The 20,813-nt window shown below is 36.3% G+C and overlaps 3 protein-coding genes across 4 annotated transcripts; 2 read left to right on the forward strand and 1 right to left on the reverse strand.

The window, feature by feature from the left end:
* Positions 1–564: 564 nt before the first annotated feature.
* On the forward strand, positions 565–1,423 carry LOC114744168 (cysteine desulfurase 1, chloroplastic; the record flags this gene model as incomplete). The annotated part of the gene is given in 2 exon segments (XM_028932355.1): positions 565–723; positions 1,253–1,423. Coding segments are annotated over 2 exon segments (330 nt in total), but the record flags the coding sequence as incomplete, so codon positions are not given.
* A 3,836-nt stretch (positions 1,424–5,259) lies between these two features.
* LOC114744174 (hydroxyproline O-galactosyltransferase GALT6-like) lies at positions 5,260–8,918 on the forward strand. Its single transcript, XM_028932364.1, has 7 exons — positions 5,260–6,070; positions 6,892–7,124; positions 7,200–7,490; positions 7,579–7,707; positions 7,788–7,961; positions 8,249–8,356; positions 8,512–8,918. The coding sequence occupies exons 1-7, from the start codon at positions 5,260–5,262 to the stop codon at positions 8,719–8,721; spliced, it is 1,956 nt and encodes a 651-aa protein (XP_028788197.1). The 3' UTR covers positions 8,722–8,918.
* A 1,504-nt stretch (positions 8,919–10,422) lies between these two features.
* LOC114744173 (DDT domain-containing protein DDR4-like) lies at positions 10,423–17,989 on the reverse strand. 2 transcript variants are annotated; one of them, XM_028932362.1, is made up of 12 exons: positions 17,133–17,989; positions 16,915–17,025; positions 15,940–16,026; positions 15,822–15,859; positions 15,658–15,739; positions 15,255–15,361; positions 14,644–14,809; positions 13,378–13,470; positions 13,057–13,180; positions 11,976–12,018; positions 11,643–11,831; positions 10,423–11,573 (listed from the first exon to the last, which is right to left on the reverse strand). In XM_028932362.1, the coding sequence occupies exons 1-12, from the start codon at positions 17,541–17,543 to the stop codon at positions 10,817–10,819; spliced, it is 2,208 nt and encodes a 735-aa protein (XP_028788195.1). In that variant the 5' UTR covers positions 17,544–17,989; the 3' UTR covers positions 10,423–10,816. The 2 variants fall into 2 exon arrangements, with proteins under 2 accessions (XP_028788195.1, XP_028788196.1); XM_028932363.1 differs by having other exon boundaries at positions 10,423–11,570; positions 17,133–17,987.
* Between the last annotated feature and the right edge of the window lie 2,824 nt (positions 17,990–20,813).

The following is a 20,813-nucleotide window of genomic DNA, read 5'->3' on the forward strand; positions in this document are numbered from 1 at the left end:
GGCGGTAGCAGAAGACTTGTGTAGGTGTAAGAGTTCCGGTTATTTTAAGTAAAATGGGAAACATGACTTTTAGTGCTTTAAGTTTCACCCAATTTGGCACTTGTTCCCTGTTTTTTAATTGGTATTAATCCAGTCCTTGTGCTCTCAAAGTGTCAAATAAATGATCTTCATGTTTTGTATATGTTAAGTAAATAGCCTTCAAAACATTAAATAATTTCAATCCCAGGATTAGCATTACTATGGGAATAATCAAACAGGAATGCTGCATTTTGGATGAGCTTCATTTGACATTTGCAATTGCATGAGGACAATTTATTTGACATTTTGAAACTATATAGAGACCATATCAATGCCAATTGAAAAACAAGGACTACATTGCAAAATTGTTCAGAACTTTCAAGATCTAACATTCCTTTTTCCCTAAAAAGATGTAAGAAAAATAAGAAAATTTGCTTAGACTCGATTGGAAGTTCAATAAAAACATAGCTGAAACGCACATGATATGTTTTTTTTTCCTTCCATTTGCACATCAATGAATTTTGTTTATAGTCTTGGATTACATAGATGGAGCTCGGTAGATATCTGTACGAAAGCCTGCTTTCTGTGCCAAACATTCGCATCTATGGACCAGCACCTTCAGATAAATGCCAGAGAGCTGCCCTTTGTTCTTTCAATGTCGACAACATACATCCTACTGATCTTGCAACATTTTTGGATCAACAGGTAAACGATTGATGGCTAACTTCATTACTGGTATATAGTATATACTTATATGAATATATATAACGGATTAGTTTATAATGGAGTGGGAATTCCTATTCAATCCTCCACAGGCAATTTCTTTCAATTTAATCTCTCAACTGTTAGAATGCTTCTTGTGTTTCCATCTTTCCTATGTACATGAAAGTAAATAAGTAACAAAATAACATCACACCGTTGATTATTGACTTGGAGTGAGCAATTTTTGGTGAGTTAACAGTCTCAGGTGCTGGCCATAAATGTCTAAGCCAGCAACTTATTTGGTTTGGCGTTGATGCATAGGGAATATTGAAAGCATTTTAGTACTGAAGGACTAAATTGAAAGAAAAGGTTTGTGAGAAGGTGTAATTCAATGTTCGCTTATCTGGCAAGGGCAGGAACAAGATGCAACTCTGTATTGAATTATCATGATCAGAAAATGTGGGGGATAAAACTGGGATATTTTAATAAGATGGAAATATCCTCTTTCTTGAACTGACGTATTTCAATCCAGCATGGAGTGGCTATTCGTTCGGGTCACCATTGTGCCCAACCTCTCCATCGTTATCTTGGCGTCAATGCCAGTGCACGTGCTAGTCTATACTTCTACAACACGAAGGAAGATATTGACCGCTTTATTCATGCCCTCAAGGACACAGTCAGCTTCTTCCATTCCTTCAAGTAAACTTTCTGCTCTTATCAAAATATATTTCTCTTTATAGTGTTTTTTGTTAAGGTATCCTAATTACTTGCCTCCATCAATTTTAAAGGTGAAGGCTGGGGTATCACTTGTACTTTGGATGGGAATCGGATGTATAGTGTAATCAAGTAATTAACAGAGATTTTACTTGAATACTGTTCTTGGCAAACACTCTGGTTATGAGATCAATATCAACCCATGGATGGTTGTGATCGGACAACAGCTAGGCCAGCACCCACCAAGATTGTTATTTTTTGGCTCACCAACCACATTAGGGTGATAAGGGTCGTCCTGGATAAAGCTGGGGACAAAACATGTTAAATGAGTCAATTTGATATCCATTTTGTTTATTTATGTTTAATGGGTCATTCTCTGACGAACTAGTCTGATAATGCTAAACATAGCATTCACGACTTTGTAATCTTTCTGAAGTTTGAGTTTGAAAGCTGCGAAACTGCGGGTGTGGGTGTGGGAGTGTCTGGATTGGTGGTGACAAGGTTGACTCTTGTTCTATTTGATTTTTGTAAAAGTTAGTCAGTATAATATGATTTATGTTAGGATTGGTGTTTTTAAAAAGTCAGTTTGAAAAACTGAAACTTATATAGATTGATAATAAAAAAATAAGTTTAAATGTAAAATGAATAAAAAAATCATGGGCTTTTATATAAGATTCATTTTACTAATTTGAGAAGATTAAGAAAGTTAAATAAATTACTATAAAGTATTTATATTTATTATTATTTTAAATTAATTTTTTTTGACTTATAAAATAATATGTAATCTAATAATATAAGTATTTTAGAGAGATTAAGGAACATATAATATAATTGAGTAATTTATTTAGTTTTGTTAATATATTCAAATTAATATATCATATGTATGTGATTTAATAAATTTGAGAAAAATAATAAATTAAATACTTAACTTTTATTAGTTACGTTTTTGAAGAAGAAAAAAAAAACCAGATTATTAGGTCAAGATTAAGACCTATTTAAGTATTCTTATTTTTCTTCTCATCTTTGTTTTATCTTCTCTCTCCACGTTGGCAATGGGCAAAAGCTAAAAAAAAATTAAATTATGCTGTAACAAGCTTTTTATTCAGGAGTTAGATAGGAAAAAAATTTAATCCAACTAACACTCCATCTATAGCCGCATCACCAACAAGTGTTTTGCAGTTTCCCATGCATTTTTTCATGTTCAAACGGTGATCCAAATATGCTTTACATCTACACTTCTGATTCTGATATGGATGTAAACAGACAATATTTGTTGTTTGATACTTTTAACATGTTTAATACTTCTTGTTTCCAGATGATTGGCAATGAGCTCGTATACTACTCTGTCTCTTATTATAAGATTCTTTTAACTAAATTGTACGGTTTAAGAAAATAATTAAAATTAGTTAAAGCAATTAGTATATAGCAAATATAATTTTTTTTCAAATATACCCCTATATATAAATAGATAGATGTGATAGAGTAATAGTGAGATAAATAAAGAAAAAATAGTAAATACATTAAACTAGAGGTAAAATAGGTAATAATGCATTAAATGTTCAAACTTAAAAAAGATTTTATAAAAAGAAACAAACCTATTTAAAAAATTAGATCTTATAATAAAAGATAGAGGGAGTATATTATATGGAGCTCAATGAATAAGCCATATTGTTCCCAACGCCAACTTACAAATAATAGTTTGTTATAGATCTTATGATGAAATGTGTGCTTGTTACGCCCAAAAAAAAAAAAAAGGAAAAAAGAAATGTGCGCGCGCGCGCGCGCGCGCGGGTCTCTGGTTGGCTTCCCCAATCTCGTCCAGCTCGGGAAGGTGGCTGGAGAGTGAGACCAGGTCACCGGCTTCAAAGTCGTCTACCTGTGTGTCTCTCCCTCCATCCCTCTCTCTACAATGGACATAATTTTCTTGATTTGCAGCCATGTAAGCAATAATTTGCAAGTCACGCTCCCGGTTTATAAAGGAAAAGTGGGGATTGTTCATGTTGTTGAGTCTGAGTAGTTTTATACTCAAACCCTGATTTGCAAGTCCATAACAATTACTACCTTCGGTACTAAATATGAGAATTAGATGACTAATTTAGATAAATTAAGAAAATTAATTAAGTTAGTTATTTATAATAAATAAGTATTGTTTTTTTCTAAAATATTCTTGTTAATCAAATATATTGACTAGAATTATTATTATTATAAGGATTATTTAAAGAAAAAAATATGAGAGACAAAATAAATTAAAACTTTCTAAAGAAAAAAAATCAAATGAGTCCTTATATTAAAGAAGGAAGGCGGTAATTTGCATATTAGAAGGAAAAGGAGGCTGCGTCAATTGCCAAAGTGACTATGATTTCCAATGGTTTCGTTCTCATGCTCTCTTATTTGCATATTGCAACTTCACAGCCAGTAACTTGCAGTTGAAATTCATAAGGAGAAGGGACAATTTAACTTGTCAAGTATATGATGACTTGCAACGCTTCGGTATTCATTCTTTTATTTGCAACTCTGTAATATATGTGTATCAATTTCTTGTAACATATATACAGGCATATCAAATTCATATTAAATAATGAATGCCCCTTTGATCCTTAATATAGGACCTAAATTATTAAATTGATTTTGGTTCTAATACCCCTATAGATATTCTCTCAACCATAATCAAGTAGAAGATAGATAAGGTTATTAAAAAATGATTATGATATTTTAGGAAAAATATGTTGTATTTTTTATAATTAACTAGCTTATCTAACTTTCTTAATTTAATCAAATCAGTTAAATAGGTCTTATATTAAGGATTGAAGGAGTATTTCTTAACTAAAATTAAATTTATGCTAAAGAAATAAACGTTATCATTTTTTAGAGTTATGCTTCATTCATGCGTTGCACATTATTTTGGAACAACTTTTAATTTATGAAGGGTCAAATCGTCAATTTATTATTGATCGGTGACCAAAATGTAAAATAATCACAAATCGTTGGCCCATATGGAAAATCCGTTTTCTTATTTCTGTTGGTGGATTTTTTTTTAATTAGTCAGAGTATTCTCCCATTCGAAGTCTCGAACGGTAAAAAACTAATCTTTCAGAACTCAAATGGTAAGAGACTAATTTTTCAGGTCAAGTACCGTAATGGAACCCTTCCCAGCAATATTTTTCTCTATATATACCATGCTAAGAATCAAACCCAAAATATAATGTGTAAGGTGACCAAGTCCAAACACTTGTTGGTTGCTTTTGTGGATTGTTGATTGGTCGAGCGTAAAATATTGTCATGCATGGTTTCTTCACTGTGAACGTAAAAATGCTTTAATGGTTTCTCCTCCAAGAGCAGGGACCTCCCGAATCAGCTTAACCGAGGAAATAGTAGCTATGATTCTCTTAGGTATTCACGTAAACGTCAAGATCACATATCAAATTAACAACGTTTCAGTCCTTTCATCATTGACGTCAAGAATCTGGTCCAAGTTGATGCTTTGATGGGTAATCTTGCTATTACGACGAATTCAATTCATTTTTCAGAATTTGAATCCATCGATGTTCTCGACTTGAAGTTTTTTGACATTTATTCTCTATTCCTTCGGGGAAATTTCTATCATTTTCTCGGAAAATGCGCCATCATCACCCACCCAAATACAACGAAAACTCCTCCAACTCTTCGACTTTGAAACCTTTCTTGTCATAATGTATCGCTGGCCGAACGTAGCATCCTTCTCTCTTCGTTCACGTAGTTATTCTTTCCTCTAAGCTTTTGTGAAACTCCACCCAAGTTCAATAACATTTGGAATCCTTGGCAAGGATTTGACGCTAAAAAACAGAGATGAAGAAATGTAGGATAGAGAAATTAGAAACTTTTGTGTCATTGATCAGGCAAAGACCCATTCAGATTCTGATCATATTTGGAATGCTATATATAATGTTGGTCACGCTGGAAATCCCCCTTGTGTTCAAATCCAGGTTTAGTGCTGTGTCTCATGATTTCTTGACTAGTCGTCCAGGGCTGGAGAGCGAGGAGGTCTTAGATAAAATAAAAGCTCCAACTCGACCTCTTGAAGAAGTTTCGCAAAATGCTTATCAACGCACTCACAGACAACTGAATGAGCACAAGATTATATCTGGCTTGATCTTCAATAATGAGACATTTCATTTGTCGGGTAGGGATGGGTCATCCGAGCTTTACGAGACAGCAAAGAATGCTTGGATTATGGGGAAGAAGATTTGGGAAGAGTTGGAAACGTTGAACTCAAGGACCATCCCTAAAAAGGCCGAGCACCAATCAGAGTCATGCCCGCCATCCATTTCTCTGTCTGGGTCAGAGTTTCAGGCTCGAGGGCTAGTCATGGTTCTTCCTTGTGGATTGACATTGGGGTCCCACATAACAGTGGTAGGAAAGCCGCAGGTTATCAACCCGGGTGTAGCTCCTAGGGTGGCAGCATCACAGTTTGTCATGGAGTTGCAAGGGTTGAAGATTGTGGATGGCGAGGATCCCCCAAGAATTTTGCATTATAATCCCAGATTGAAGGGGGATTGGAGTCGGAAGCCTGTAATTGAGCAAAACACTCGTTACAGAATGCACTGGGGTTCCGCACAGCGGTGTGATGGCTGGAAATCAAAGGCTGATGAAGAGACCGGTAGGTAATTGGCATTCATACTCACTGCAAATGGATGGTGAAGAAAAAAATTTGAATTCACCCCCACCCCCTCATCTCACAACATCACAAGGGAATGGTTTGAATCATTCAACTCTATTTACACTTTATCCCATTCTTGCCATATAAACTAGCCTCAAATGATCAGTTTAACTTATTTTAGTTGCTTGGTTATGTAAGAAATAAATGCTATTGAATACATGAATTTTAATTGTGGTGGATTTGATTACAGGTCCGGCCTTGATGGGCTAGTTAAAGTGGCAAGCCCAAATATATGCATAGTCAAAAGTCAGAATGGTCTCTAGGGTTGGACCTTCCCGTGCTTGGTTTTAAGAGCAAGAAGCTGTAGTTTGTTATAGCTGATAAATATTCTCCTTTCCTTTCAGAGAAAAGAAGACGGCATTATAATTGGAAAAGCTTGTCACTCCATTTTTACTTAGCAATAATGTCTTTGCTTTGCAGCTTAAAACTTGTTTTTCTAGAATAATGTATGGTATGCTCATTTCAGTGGAGAAATGTCAAAAAAGGTCAGGACGTGACTGTGATCTAGTGGGTACATTGAAACTTCCTAACTCGTTTCCCAGTAGCGAGTCATAAACTGCCCCTCTTCTCATTAACTACGACCTTAAAGGCTTTTATTCTCTGATCTTTAGTAAGCATGTTTCCCTTCTCTCCTTGGTATTGATAACGGTCTCAAAAAGAAACTATGTTGTAGTTCCTAATTATTGGATCTATCCTTGTGTTGTTTATTTGTTTTCCTTTGTAATTGCATCATGTTGAGTAATTCCTTATGTTGGCTACAGTTGATGGACTGGTGAAGTGTGAGAAGTGGATTCGCGGTGATGACAGTCATGCAGTGGAATCTAAGGCAACATGGTGGTTGAGCAGACTTATAGGTCGAACGAGAAAAGTAACAGTTGACTGGCCCTTCCCATTTTCTGAGGGCAAGCTATTTGTTCTTACTCTTTGTGCTGGAATGGAGGGATTTCATGTTAATGTTGATGGGAGACATGTGACCTCTTTCCCTTATCGCACAGTGAGTAAATATCCTCAAACTTAACCTGAGGATGGATTTTACTAGATTCTCAAGATTGCTCGTGGAATTTAGCAGGGTTTTACTCTTGAGGATGCCACTGGTCTTTCTTCAGGTGGGGACATTGATGTCCATGCCATATTTGCTACCTCTCTTCCTTCAGTTCATCCTAGTTTTGCTCCGCAGAAGCATCTGGACTTCTCAAGAAGGTGGCGTGCCCCACCACTTCCCGGTTTCGATGTAGAACTGTTCATTGGGGTCCTTTCTGCTGGAAACCATTTTGCCGAGAGAATGGCTGTGAGGAAGTCGTGGATGCAGCACAATCTCATCCAATCTTCTAAAGTTGCGACTCGATTCTTTGTAGCAGTGGTAACAATGACTAACATATTGTCAAGGTTATAATTCCATATCTGCTGTTCAGTTTGGGGCCTTGACGTTTAAATTGAAATTCTTGCAGCATTCAAGAAAAGAAGTGAATGTAGAGTTAAAGAAGGAAGCAGAATTTTTTGGAGATATTGTTATAGTGCCATACCTGGACAATTATGACCTTGTTGTATTGAAAACGGTGTCCATATGTGAATATGGGGTGAGTTGTTGATTGATACGGAAATTTTAAGAGTGAATAAGAATTTTCAGTGAGTATTGTATTTGTTTTATAATTCACAGCTTCGCACAGTTTCTGCAAAGTATATCATGAAGTGTGATGATGACACTTTTGTTAAAGTGGATGCTGTTATAAATGAAGCAAGGAAGGTTCCAGGAGATAAGAGCTTTTACATTGGTAACATAAATCACTTCCACAAACCTCTGCGCCATGGTAAATGGGCTGTGACATACCAGGTATAAATAACCTTTTGCATTGTTCTTATTAGAGGAGTTGAGTAGTAGGAACTATTTGGAAAAGAATTCAAGGAACTGGTCTGTTAGGATGTATTAATGAGTTGGCTTTTAATACACATATGCACACACTGAACTCCTCTTTAATTATGTGTCAGTTGTCTTAGCACACTGGCTGAACCATGCTTCCAAATGATGAAGTCCTGCATTTCTTTGCAACGCTTACACGTAGCCTATTATATATTTGGTATACCTGAATATTTAGAATTTTCTTGCCTATGCTAATGTAGGAGTGGCCAGAAGAGCGATACCCGCCCTATGCTAACGGACCAGGTTACATTCTGTCTTCTGACATTGCTCACTACATCGTATCAGAATTTGAGATCCATAAATTAAGGGTCAGTGAACTTATCCTCGTTCTATGTTTCGCTCTGTGCTGCTTTTATGGTTCAAAAATCCAAATGCTTTGCTCCCTTTCTGTCAAGCTCATGGCTTGTTTTTGAAGTTTCTTCCTTTATGCTAAATGCGTTTTTATCAATAATTCTCACTGCAGTTGTTTAAGATGGAGGACGTGAGTATGGGAATGTGGGTAAAGCAATTTAACAGCTCAAAACAAGTGATTTATGTACATAGCTTAAAATTCTGCCAGTTTGGCTGCGTAGAAGGCTATTACACAGCACATTACCAATCTCCAAGGCAACTAGAGTGTTTGTGGGATAAACTGCAAATGCAAACAAGGCCTCAGTGCTGCAATATGAGATGATCAGTAAGTAAGAGCTATGCTCATTTTGCGTGACAAGTAGATATACAAGACGTGAGACCATGTGGACATTGCAACGCAGCAAACTTCTGCAGTTCAGAAATCTTAGATGACTGGCAGTCCAGATGTGCTGGTTCTTACCCACCTCAAATCCACTTTCTACAGAAAACTCAACATTGTGGAAAGTTGTTGAATTTTGATTTACCAGGGTCATCACTCTTTCTTTGTGTAAGATCCTAATCCCTGTGGCTTTGAATCCCTGTGGCTTTGAACCCCATAAAATTATTTGATTGAAAAAATTGTACGGATGGATTTAATACTTTTCATTTTTTGGCCGAAACGATGGGTTTAATACTAGAGTAAAAGATATATTCAGTGCAAAAGTGCTTGATTTATTAAGCGTTGATTCTAGCTTTGCATCACCGCCTCTGGTTTTGTACATCACGTGGGGCGTAGTTAAAATTCTCTCTCTCTCTCTCTATTTGTTTTATACTAGTTAAAATTCTTTGTTGAACGGGGATATGTTGATATATTGGTATTATTTCTTGGCCTCTTTTGTTTTAATAATAATATTATTATTATTATTATTTTATTGACATAAACCCAGCATTTAAAAAAGTGAGTATATTGTAATTGCACAAACTGTAAAAAAAATTTTTTTAAAAATTCTACCTCCGGTTCTAATTATAAAACCTTATTTATAGTCTACAAGCAAAATGTTATAATTAGGAGCAGAGGTAATATATTATTTAAGACTTATGAATAATTAAATTTATTTTATATTTTATGACTAATATGAAGAAATCAAGATAAAAACGCTTTCAGTTATGTTTCCTTCTACAATCCATGTTTTCTTTTCTTTGCAAAACCATCCCTTTTAAAAGTACTGTTTTATTTTATATTAATCAAACACACACACATGGTGTGATAAATAGATACATACATTACAGTACAAATATAAAGATGCTTTTTGAAGCCTATTTTTCACTGACCGAATTAACATAGCTTGTTTTTTTATCTTTTTGTTTTTTGTTTTTGCCAACCGTTTTTCATCTTAATAGACGAGCACATTTTTCAAAATAAAAAAAATAATTATAGTCATCCCCATCAACTTTAGATTAAGGGGTGTTTGGCAACCCCAATAAATGCTTTTAAAAAACAATTTTTCACAAATTGAAATAATCTCCTTCACATATTTACTTTGAAATGTTTGAATGGAATTAAAATCATGATTTTAAAATATTTCTATAGTGTATAAAATAAATATATGAAGGAATTAGCTTCGTTTTGTGAAAAAAATACTTCTAAAAAACACTTTTGGAGACTTCCAAACACTTCTTTCATGTACCACAAAAACACTTTTAAAACTATGATTTAGTTTTTATCAAAACACCCCAAATATGACTTGTACCCTATGAAATTTGAGATAAATTACATTATTATGTTTTGAAATAAAATAAAACTTTTTGCAAATATTCTATCATACAACTCGTAAAATTCATACCACTTTCTCTCATTTAGTGTCACTTGAAATTCATTTTAACCCGAACAAGTGTAGAAAGTGTCTCAACTTCACCAAACGTAGCGCTGCAGCAAACAATATTATCAACAATTGAGGCAACAGAAGCAATAGTGTAGTCAAAACGAATGAGCCTTTAGATTTTGATCTGACCAAAGTTATCGACAAAGCCAATCAGACCCGTGTGCCGATGAAGAACTCAAGCTGATGATTACTATATGGTTCAAGAAAAATAGAACTACATGGCTTGATGATCCAAGAAGCCGTATCTGTGTGAGGTTACAGTACTAGTTATTGTACATTGCCTGGGTGAGGCTGAATAACAGCCAGCAAGTTTTCATTCTCATTCATTTTCATTGACCTTTTGAATGTAGGCTTAGTAAAAATGACTAACTATACTATACAACTCACCATCATGCTGCTACAGGTGGAAAATCACGCATCATGGTAGCTGCCTAGGTTATGCCTTTGGAAGTGATCTGATGGTAACCTTGGGGATTATAACAAAATTTATAATTATATCATCATACATATTTCCTCGATCAGAAGACTAATATCTACTATCTAGAAGGGGAAGCTTCAGTAATCATCATTTTCATCTTTCATTATCGAGTTTGGACCATCTTCAAAACCTGAGCTAGGAGCAAGCTCATTCAAATCAAGGAAGCGTCTTTTGTTCATGCCCTCAACTTCCTCCTGAGCGGGACTGTTTAGTCTTTCTGGCGGCTGGTTTTGTTTTCTCTCCTCCACAGGAAAATCAGTTGGCTTATCTAGGTTCATTTCTTGTTCATCCTCTCGCTCTTCGTCATCTTTGCCAACATCTGAATCTTCAGTTTCAGTTTCCATCATATATTCCCCGTTCTCATTCTCACTGGGATCTGAATGATCATCTGCAGCATTAGACTTCTTAGGTTTTGTAGATTCTGATTCTGAATCTGACATCACATATTGTCTGTAATTTATTCGGTTTCTGGTAACCCTTTTACTGCGTCGAAGACCTGATTGAATCTCACCAACAGATTGGAGCTTAGTTTCCCTCCTAGTACGGCCTGCCAATGGCTTGAATTTACGGGGTTGGTCACTACTGTCCTCACTGATGCTCAACGAATCTTCCTGATCATCATCTTCAACATTTTCTTCATCCCATTGGTATTCTTCATCTCCTTCAGAGCTACTAGAAACCTTTCTTTGCTTACGTTGCCTGAGATATTCGTCATCATACACGGCTTCTCCAACAATATCATCATCACTATCAAAGTCTTCCTCATTATCTGAAAGTGCTTCAACAAACTCTTTCTCTGAATACCGCATAGGCCTTTGTCTTCGTCGATTGCTGCTGTGAAAACAAGTCAATCAGCAAAGATCAGATACAAAGGACCAGAAAAAATTTACACAAGACACAAACCTTCGATCCAATGGTTCAGATTCAAGCTCTTCTTCGGCATCATCAAAGTCAGGTGAATTTGGAGATGGCATACCAAAGCTCAGATGTTCAGGGGCGTGTGAAGGCCCAATCAATTTACCGTTACTCAAAGCTTCAGGGTTTTCTCCTGCTTCTCTCCTGGCCATAGGCTCTGGGGACGGTTGTTTTCGTCTGACAAAGGAGGAAGCGGATATAGCCATTAACACCAAACACAAACGCGTATGACCCCCCCCCCCCCCCCAAAAAAAAAAAAAAAAGCAGATGAAAAACAGCAAGAGGAGAGCAGGGCGGAAATGATAATGATGAATTCCATACTTTGTCATCTCAATTGCCTCATTGATGGACCGATCATAATCATCTGCAAAGATATTTATGTCAAAATTTCCATTAGGATACCTTCATCTCATTAAAGTATTTTGTAGCAAGATAATTGAATACGTTCTGGTACATGGGGAATCAGGGGGCTAATTGGGGAAATAGCAAGGAGAGAGTAGTTTGGGAATATAGTGTGGTATCATTACAAATAGGGGCAGCACAGATGTATCGAGGGGTCTTGTGAAATCAAATACATTATGGTCCCATTTGGTATAAAGAATTGAAAATGAGGGTAAGGATTGAAGTTGGAAAAACATGTTAAAAGAGTGTTTAATATGAGTGATTGCTGGTTAATTGGGATTGGGCAAATCCATACATGTGGGTTTGGGGAATCCCACCTATATGGGATTGTCTAATCCCATGTAATAAGAGAATATTCATACTAAACACTCTTTTAACATGTTTTTCCAATCCTAATCACAATCCTTATCCTTTATTTTTAATGCGTCATACCAAATGGGACCTGTGTTCCCAACAGACCCTCTCCCCACTATTTCCCCAATTGCCCCCTAATTCCCCGCATGTTAGATTGAAATAAAAGACAGTAATCAGGTAGTTCAAATTGGGATTTGATAACAATGACAGAAAAACAGAGTGCCAATGCATGAAGCTGCCATCATGCTGAGAAAGTATCCTAACATCTGCCAAGTACCAGAAAGAATCACCATGACAAATTGATCAAATCAGATGACTCATGATCCAAAAACAGGAACCTACCGTTTTGTAAGTCCCACGAAGAATGGTAATTACTATATTGATGAATATTAGAATTATCACACCCAGACCTTATGCCCCATGCAACAGTATCTAAGGCCCCCACAGACCCAAAATAACAAAATCACTAAAATTAAGTATTGTTAAATGAGACAAATGATAACATGATGAAATAAAATGTGAAAAAAAAAAGGATGATGAAAGGCAATAACTGAATTAATGCGAGCATTGGTAACCAAGTATCATATACCAATAAAATTCAAATGCAGCAACCAGTAACGATGGGTTTCAGCTTTCTTGCTCTTACCAAATGTATAGGTAACAGGCTTCCTGCCCCGAAGTGACCGCCCAGGACCAATCCCATCAACAACCAAGAAGTTATCAAGAAGAAGAGCTTCTCTTTGTTGCTTTTTCAGCAACCGCTCTTTTTTCTGTGCATATAGTGAGTACAAAATAGTTTAGTATTGGTTAAGCAACTAAACACAGCTAAACCGACACTGAAAATGCCAAGAAGGTAAAAACAGAACAACCAAGGATTCTTCATTGATTCGCACAATGCCATCATATTCTCATTTTCCTCATCAAAGCAAAGATCAGGAAACACATGCGAAAATATACAAACGAGTACCTTATGAACCTTCTCAATCTCAGGAAGCATGTCTATCTTCAACTTTTTCCCTAGTGACACCTCCGTTTTGTTTTTGCTTGAGAAAAGCTTATTCTGCATATGAAGATGAGCAAATTCAAACAAGATACAGCTCGATGCAAAGTAAAAAAGGCTAGAATCCACAGGCTGTGGTAGAAGAAGAGGTGTATACACATCCACACACACCCTCTCACACACACAAATATTGACATAAATATAATCATGCCGAGGGTCTACCCCTCAAAATATACCAGTAACGTTGGTCAAACATAACCCCATTAAATAATGGTGGAAGCTAGGTTTAACCCAACACAGTAAAAGGTCAAAACGAATGCGCTAGACCTATAAAATGCCTTAAATGAGAGGTGTTAGAAAGGTACTCAATCGTGTAAATCAAAGTGATAAACATGATATACAGACACACACAAAAAGATAAATGTAGTTTGAAATAACACTTCCCGTAAAGTTTGAAAACTTATGACGTGAACAAGAACTAAATAAATGTAGCATCCATGATATTCATAAGCTATCAACAAAAGATAAATGCACTATTCAAGCTCAAAATTCTCTGAAGACATAGAAGAAAAAAATTAAAGCCTACCATATTAGTTTATGAATCAAAGTAATAATCTCAAAAAGTAATATCCTAAAGATGCCAGCGTAAATCAAGAGTAATAACCTTTTTGATTAGAAGACAGTCAAAATATTAACCCCCAAAACACATTATTATGCAGACATTTAAAATATTTGCCCCCAAAACCAATTATTACTACTTTGATTTGATTTCAGTATGACGCTGGTTTGACAAGTTATCAAACTTCCATACACCCATGAGGATAAAGATGGTTTCCCCACATTATAACATGGCAAATGGTCATTTGCAGAATTGTCATGCTTATTGTATTTTGGCCTATGCTCTATAACATAGAATGAGTCGTTCAGTGATAAATTCAACCCTTTTTTGTCTATCAAGATCTTCAAAAAGACTATAATTCATTTTCAGCAACCAAAAGAAATGGCTATGGAAAATGAAAAAAATTTGATGCAATATTATATGTAAGCATATCATGTGTTCTTTCATCAAGTGATTTTAATGAAGTTAGGGTTCCTGATCATGACAAAATTAAGATGAATTTCTGTTGTTCACATGACAACATCATGTAATGGCACTCATGAATTACTTGAAAACATGCTCACTGTTATTGGATAACACAGAAGCATGATGATATACAGGCTTCAATAACTTACCGTGACATCTACAAATTCATCAAAATTGGTAGCAACTGCTTCCCACTGATATGTTGTACTAGAATTGACCCGGGAACCTTTTGGTTTCCCTTTCTTCATTTGAATCACTTCAGTTTTCCTCACTTCCCGATACAACCTATGGCCAATCATCTGGTCATCTTCATACCTGCTCAAACCAAATGCCAAATGAATAAAATGAACAGAAATAAACGTAAAGTAGCTTTTCACCACAATAGTGTTATGTATTTATAATCCGTGTAATCTAAGTAAGGGTAGATGAGTCATTAGCCTAGGACCTTTGGTTACCGTTAGAATAGTGCGTCAGCATTAGTTAAGTTAGTTACACTTTCCGTTTCCATTTTCCTTCTATAAAAGGATACTCCCTAGACTAAATCAATTGTACAGTGAATAGCTAATAAAGTCAGGATTATCCCCAACTCTTGTGCTCTCTGGTTCTCTCTTTCTCTCTCACTCTCTTCTATCTCTCTATTCTCCTCTGTCCTACTCTCTTTCCCTCTTTCTTGTTCCTAATTACAGGAACATACCAGATAGTTTCAAAATTTCAATAGTCAGAATAAGATTTTAGATTTTGAGAAGTACTAGTATATTACCAATAAGAAATTCCATGGGAATCACCCCCAATACGCTCTTTACGAAATGATGAAAGTTGAACACCACGTTTGAGTGAGCTGTCAATATAACTTCGAATATCTTCTTGCTGCAAAATTTCAGCCAAGTTTAATCATTTGAGACATTGGTTGATTAGTAGAACAGATATATAAAGTAGGACAATATCAAGCTACAACAGCATGAGAAATATAATGGTTCACTTGAACCTCAAAATAGATGTTCATATGTAATGGACGCACCTTTCTCCCCATCCCCAAAAGATAAAGAAGTCAAATTAAACAAAGATTATTGATCCTCCAAAATAAATATTAACGCGAATATGTGAAGTACGCCCTGCTCAATGTGAAAATACATGGGGGCAGAACAAATTAACAGTAATAGTACCTCAACGCGAATGTCACATAGTGCCTTTAAGATGACCACACGAATCCCAGGATCAAGTGATTTGTATGCCTCTATTTCTAGCCTGTCATGCCAGCATCATCTGAGACTTCGGATAACATATAGATTAACATCATAACTCATTTGATATTAGCAGCCATACTTACCCATGTGAAGCAACAATAGGAAGTTCTCCATCCGCAACCTGCATTTAAATCCCAACCCTTGTAACTACAGAATTCACATTATTCTCTAATATGAACTAGCTGAAAATGATTTCATTACCCAATGCCACCAATCTCTCAATTTTCTGCATAATACCGTTATCCAGGTATCACGTGTGAGTGCCATTCGTGTAATGGGAGGGATCGCCTATCAAAATATATAATTAGATTATAGATGTTATAAACAGACAAGCAGCAGCTTTGCAAACACGCATAATTGTGAAGGATAGATTTCTTGTGCCATGAAGTCATAAACGTTGAGACAGAGGGTCATTCACACTATGCATCAGAAACTCATAAGAAAAGAAAACTCCAAACAATGCAAAATTTTAAACTGTAAGAAGTAACATCAATAGCTTTAAAAGAGTTCACTTGCTCTGCCCCTCAACAAAGCATAATATTGTCCCAAAAACTGCAGTACTTTTCCATGTTGACCCTTCCTCTTAGTAATTTTATTTTTAAAGATGACTGAACCTTCCTATAAACTCTCCAGCATTGAAGTACACATTACTGTTTTGGAAGAAGGATTAATTACCTACAAAACTATATTGCATTCAGAATATTAAGATACTTCATGCAAGTTTTGGTGGTTCCTCAAGTCTCTCACATGGGCATGACCCATTGACATAAAAATTTACCCAAGTTTTCACCTATGAGATAAAAATATTCCCAGAACACATGGCAAGTATTCATGTTCATGTTACCATTTAAGCTAGATAAAAGCAAATGTCTGGCTGAGTCATTCTATATTCTTTCAGACACCACATCTTCCTACGAGCTCATGATTACAACTTTAAAACTGTAAATTCATCTCATAGTTCAGCGGTCAACTAAACTAGCATCAAACAATAATTTGAAGTTAAAGGTACAACGTTATAAAATACTGCAAATTTTGCAAGTCTGACACAAAACAGAAAGAAACTCTGATGGACTGTTAATCATACTTCAGAGAAGAAAACATAAAAAATAGAGAATACTAAGCTAGCATAAAGAAACCAGAAGACTTGACCACCGTCCCTGAAAACAAAGCACCAACCTTTAGCAAGGGCATATGTATATCACTCAATGTGTCATTGGGGGAAAGGAGAGCAGTCTCAAACTCTTCGGCCGAGAATTCGGCTGAGATATTCAAAAGAGGCCTAAATACCTGCAACGGCAAGGCAATGCAAATACGTAAGCTCCAAAACACTGCATACATAATCACACCATCCATCAACGCAATTCGATAGCAAAGATCACAGCTTTCCAGCTCACATGCAAGAAATTGAGTATTGAAGCTAACTCCCACATAGACCTCAGGTTCCATCGAGGCAACTGCGAAGGTGACGGAAGCTCCACAAGTGGAGTCACAATACTGCTACATTGCTGCTGTTGCTCCGGCGAGTCCTCCGGCAGCCGCTGCCCCTTCTTCGAACCTTTGAGTCGCCGGCCGGTGGCCGGCTGCGTCGATGAGTAGAGGCGAGAAGCAGCTCGAATGGTGCACGCGCGAGGCGGGCGGTTGCTCCTGGTAGTGGTGGGAGCGGCGGTGGTTTCCTCCTTAGAAGTGGGAACGACGTCGTGGGTGGAATTTGGTATATGGCCCCGAGAATTGGGTTCGGGCGAGGATCGATTAGAGGGTTCGTTAGAAACAAGAGGAGAAGAAGGAGATCCCTGGGACATGGTCATGTAGATCAAAACTCAAAAGGGTTTGGGTATAGTCATGGCGGGATTTTATGTAGTGAGGATCATAAGGTAGCCAGGAAGCATTGGAGAGAGAAATCAAAGTAAAAGGGATTTTGTTAGAAATAGAACTAAAAATAAAAAATAAAACAGAGAAAAGCCCTTTTTCCCACTGAAGAGAGAAGCAAACACAACGTATGGAAACTAGAAAGTAGAAAATAAATTAAAATTGTGATATTTGAAGAGCCAAAGGATCCAACTTGAAGCCCTCAGTCCCAATACAGAAATGAACCTATATAGACGTCCGGCTTATGTGACTGCAAATAGGAACAGAGACGAGGTGATACAGTGGAGAGGGGAGAGAGATGAAGAGCGTCGATTCAATTGCTGCGATTTTGATTTGATTTCGCTTTGCTTCTTTGGTTGGAACAGTTCGGGTGTTACTTCTGAGTTACAAAGTAAAGTTTGGTGAGGCAGCAAGACAAAAAATGGGAACACTGCTTCTTCATTTTTTTTTATAGCAAGAAGTATCCCGAGGTCGATTTTTATCATCTGGAAAAAAATGGGAACACTGCTTCTTCATTTTTTTTTCCTACGGCCATCACCCCATTCTTCAAAGTCTTGTTTTCTTAATCTAGATAAAAAACCTAAACTGTAATATAAGACATTTAGAACTTGGGTACTGGCATAAAATCCAAGGAGCAAACCGAGTAAATATATGTTAACACTAATCTTAGTTTATCTAAATGAATTTGTTATTTTCTTATCTCGTTTTCATTGTAAGAGGTAAATTTTCTGAAGTTGATGAACAAAACAGATGAGAGCTTCATGACTTGAAATATTTACTTCAAAGCTAGATTGAGGGTGTGTTTGGATGAAACCAAACCGTGGTTTGGAAAAGTGATTCTGGAGAATAGATTTTGGGGAGAATAGATTCTGTGAAGAATAGATTTTGTAAAAAAGTGATTCTGAGAAGTGAGAGTGTTTGGATAGTTGTTATCAGAAGCACTTTTTATATATACAAATTACTAAAAAAAAGCCATAAGTTAATATGATAATTACAAAAAAAATAGATTTTATGATATATTTTAATTTGAAGGAATAAAATTGTTAATAATATATTTTTTACCAACATAATTAATAATACATAAGATAATATAATTAATAAATAATTAATATGTATATATATTTATAAAATATAAGATTGAATATGTTTATAAAAAAATATATTTATAAAAAAAATAACAAGATACATATCATATAGGCTCTCACACTCTCCTTTTTTTCTCCAAAAGCAAAAAAATTTTGTTTTTTCCAAAACCATGGTTTTGGTTTTTAGGGGGGGTGTTTGGGTGATCTATTCCCCAAACTATGGTTTAGGTCCTCAAACCATGGTTTGGGGTGTCACCCAAACACACCCTGATTAGGGCTGCACATGAGTAGGGTTGGACAGGACAGGACCTTTGCCTGATGCCTAGCCCGAAGAATGAACGGGCTGAAAAATACAACCCGCTATCCTGCCCTACCCATGAAAAGCCCTGTTATGTTTGGGTTGGACAAATGCGGGTTGGACAGGGTGGGCTTCCATGCCCAACAAATCAATTACTATATTAATTAACTAATTATTTATCTTCCTCTAAATAATTTAATGTAACTTTATATTAAAATGGCAACTTGGCCTTAATTTTGTTATTACTAATTAATATACTATGAAACTATTTTTTGTAGTAGTTAGGAGGAGTGGACTATGGCAAAAAATTGTTGTTGGTATATTTTATTAAACTTAATTATTTTTCTAGTTTCTAACTCTCAAAACCATTCAAAAATAAATAAGTATAATGAACAATACAACAGTGCATTTGATTCAGGAAATAAATACGAGGCAAATAAAATATATACAAATAAAATTATATATTTTTGCGGGCAGGGCTAAATGGGCAGGGCAGCATAACATACCCGATGCCCAACCCTGCCCAACAATTTGCCCAGCCCGAACATGCCCAATAGTTCTTTCTGGCCATTTTTTTTAGGACGGGCTGAGCATTTTTTTGCGGGCTTGGGCGGGCATAACGGGCAACTGGGCTTCATGAACACCCATAAAATTGATGATACAAGATGGAAGCCAAAGTCTTTAGTTTAGAATTTTTTTACCAAAAAGCAATGAAAAAATGTTAATAACTAAGATTGGGTTTAGTAGAATTAAGTACTCTCTTATAATATAACGAATTAAAATTTGAAGATGTGCTTCCTTTTAGCATATCAAATATACCTTTAATAAAAGAATATATATGCCTCCGTAAAAATGTTGTTATAACTTGAAACCAAAGTTACTGCCTTTTTTTGGGGGCTAAAACATGGCTTTGTCAAGATCCAACAAATTATCAAAGACACCCTAAATTGCTATTTTACAAATAAGTTGTGCGGTCCACCATCATTGTCCTAGGTGAATATGAAGCAAAAGGGTTAGAGCCATGATCTATTCCAGCAACCCATGACCCTGATCCTCTTTGGAAGAATGAAGAGTTTGGTAGGCATGAGCAACTGTTTGAAAATTCACACATTAATGCATAATATCATGAGGGAGTGCCTTTCTTGTTGCTTTTTTTTTTTTGGGGGTCAAAGAGGAAGTAGCTCCTAAAAGTCCTATTACTAATAAATGGACCCGAATGAGTAAAAATTCCTCACCCTAGCCCAAACGTAAATGCAAACACATGTTGCAGAACGACATGTTATATTGTTACCCCCCTCATGATGGCTTTCTTGGGAGTATAAAAGGGTGCCACAGAGGCCAACGCCCGATTCTTTTGTACGGGCCCCTGGCAGCAAGAAGGAAGCGAGTGAAGCGACCGACACCAATGGACGTGTTTGCAGTTGCAGAGATGGAGGAGCAAGGATCGGTCATGGCAATGGACGTCGACGATGTTGACCCTCTCGATATTTTCGGCGACGGACTTCTATGCGCCGACAACAAGCTCGCCGACGCCGACTTTTTCAACTCCTTCGAGGACGATTTCGATGATTCTGATATCAACTGATCCCCACTTCTCCCCCTTCCATCTTACTTGTAATCTAGCTTGATTTTGAATTTGTTAGGGTAGCGTTATTTTGCTCTAAATTGTTCAAAGGGAAAACGTCTTGTGTTTCTAGGATGTCTATTGTTTGAATGTGGATTGCTCATATTGATGTGAAGGTTGTCATCGTCGCTGCACATCCATTTGGAATACATTCAATGAATGATATGATTCGTAGTATTTAATGACAGATCTTCTACTGTTT

Source organism: Neltuma alba, unplaced genomic scaffold (genome assembly GCF_004799145.2).
Source record: "Neltuma alba isolate B1F8T4 unplaced genomic scaffold, ASM479914v2 tig00004278_pilon, whole genome shotgun sequence".
Lineage (NCBI taxonomy): Eukaryota > Viridiplantae > Streptophyta > Magnoliopsida > Fabales > Fabaceae > Neltuma > Neltuma alba.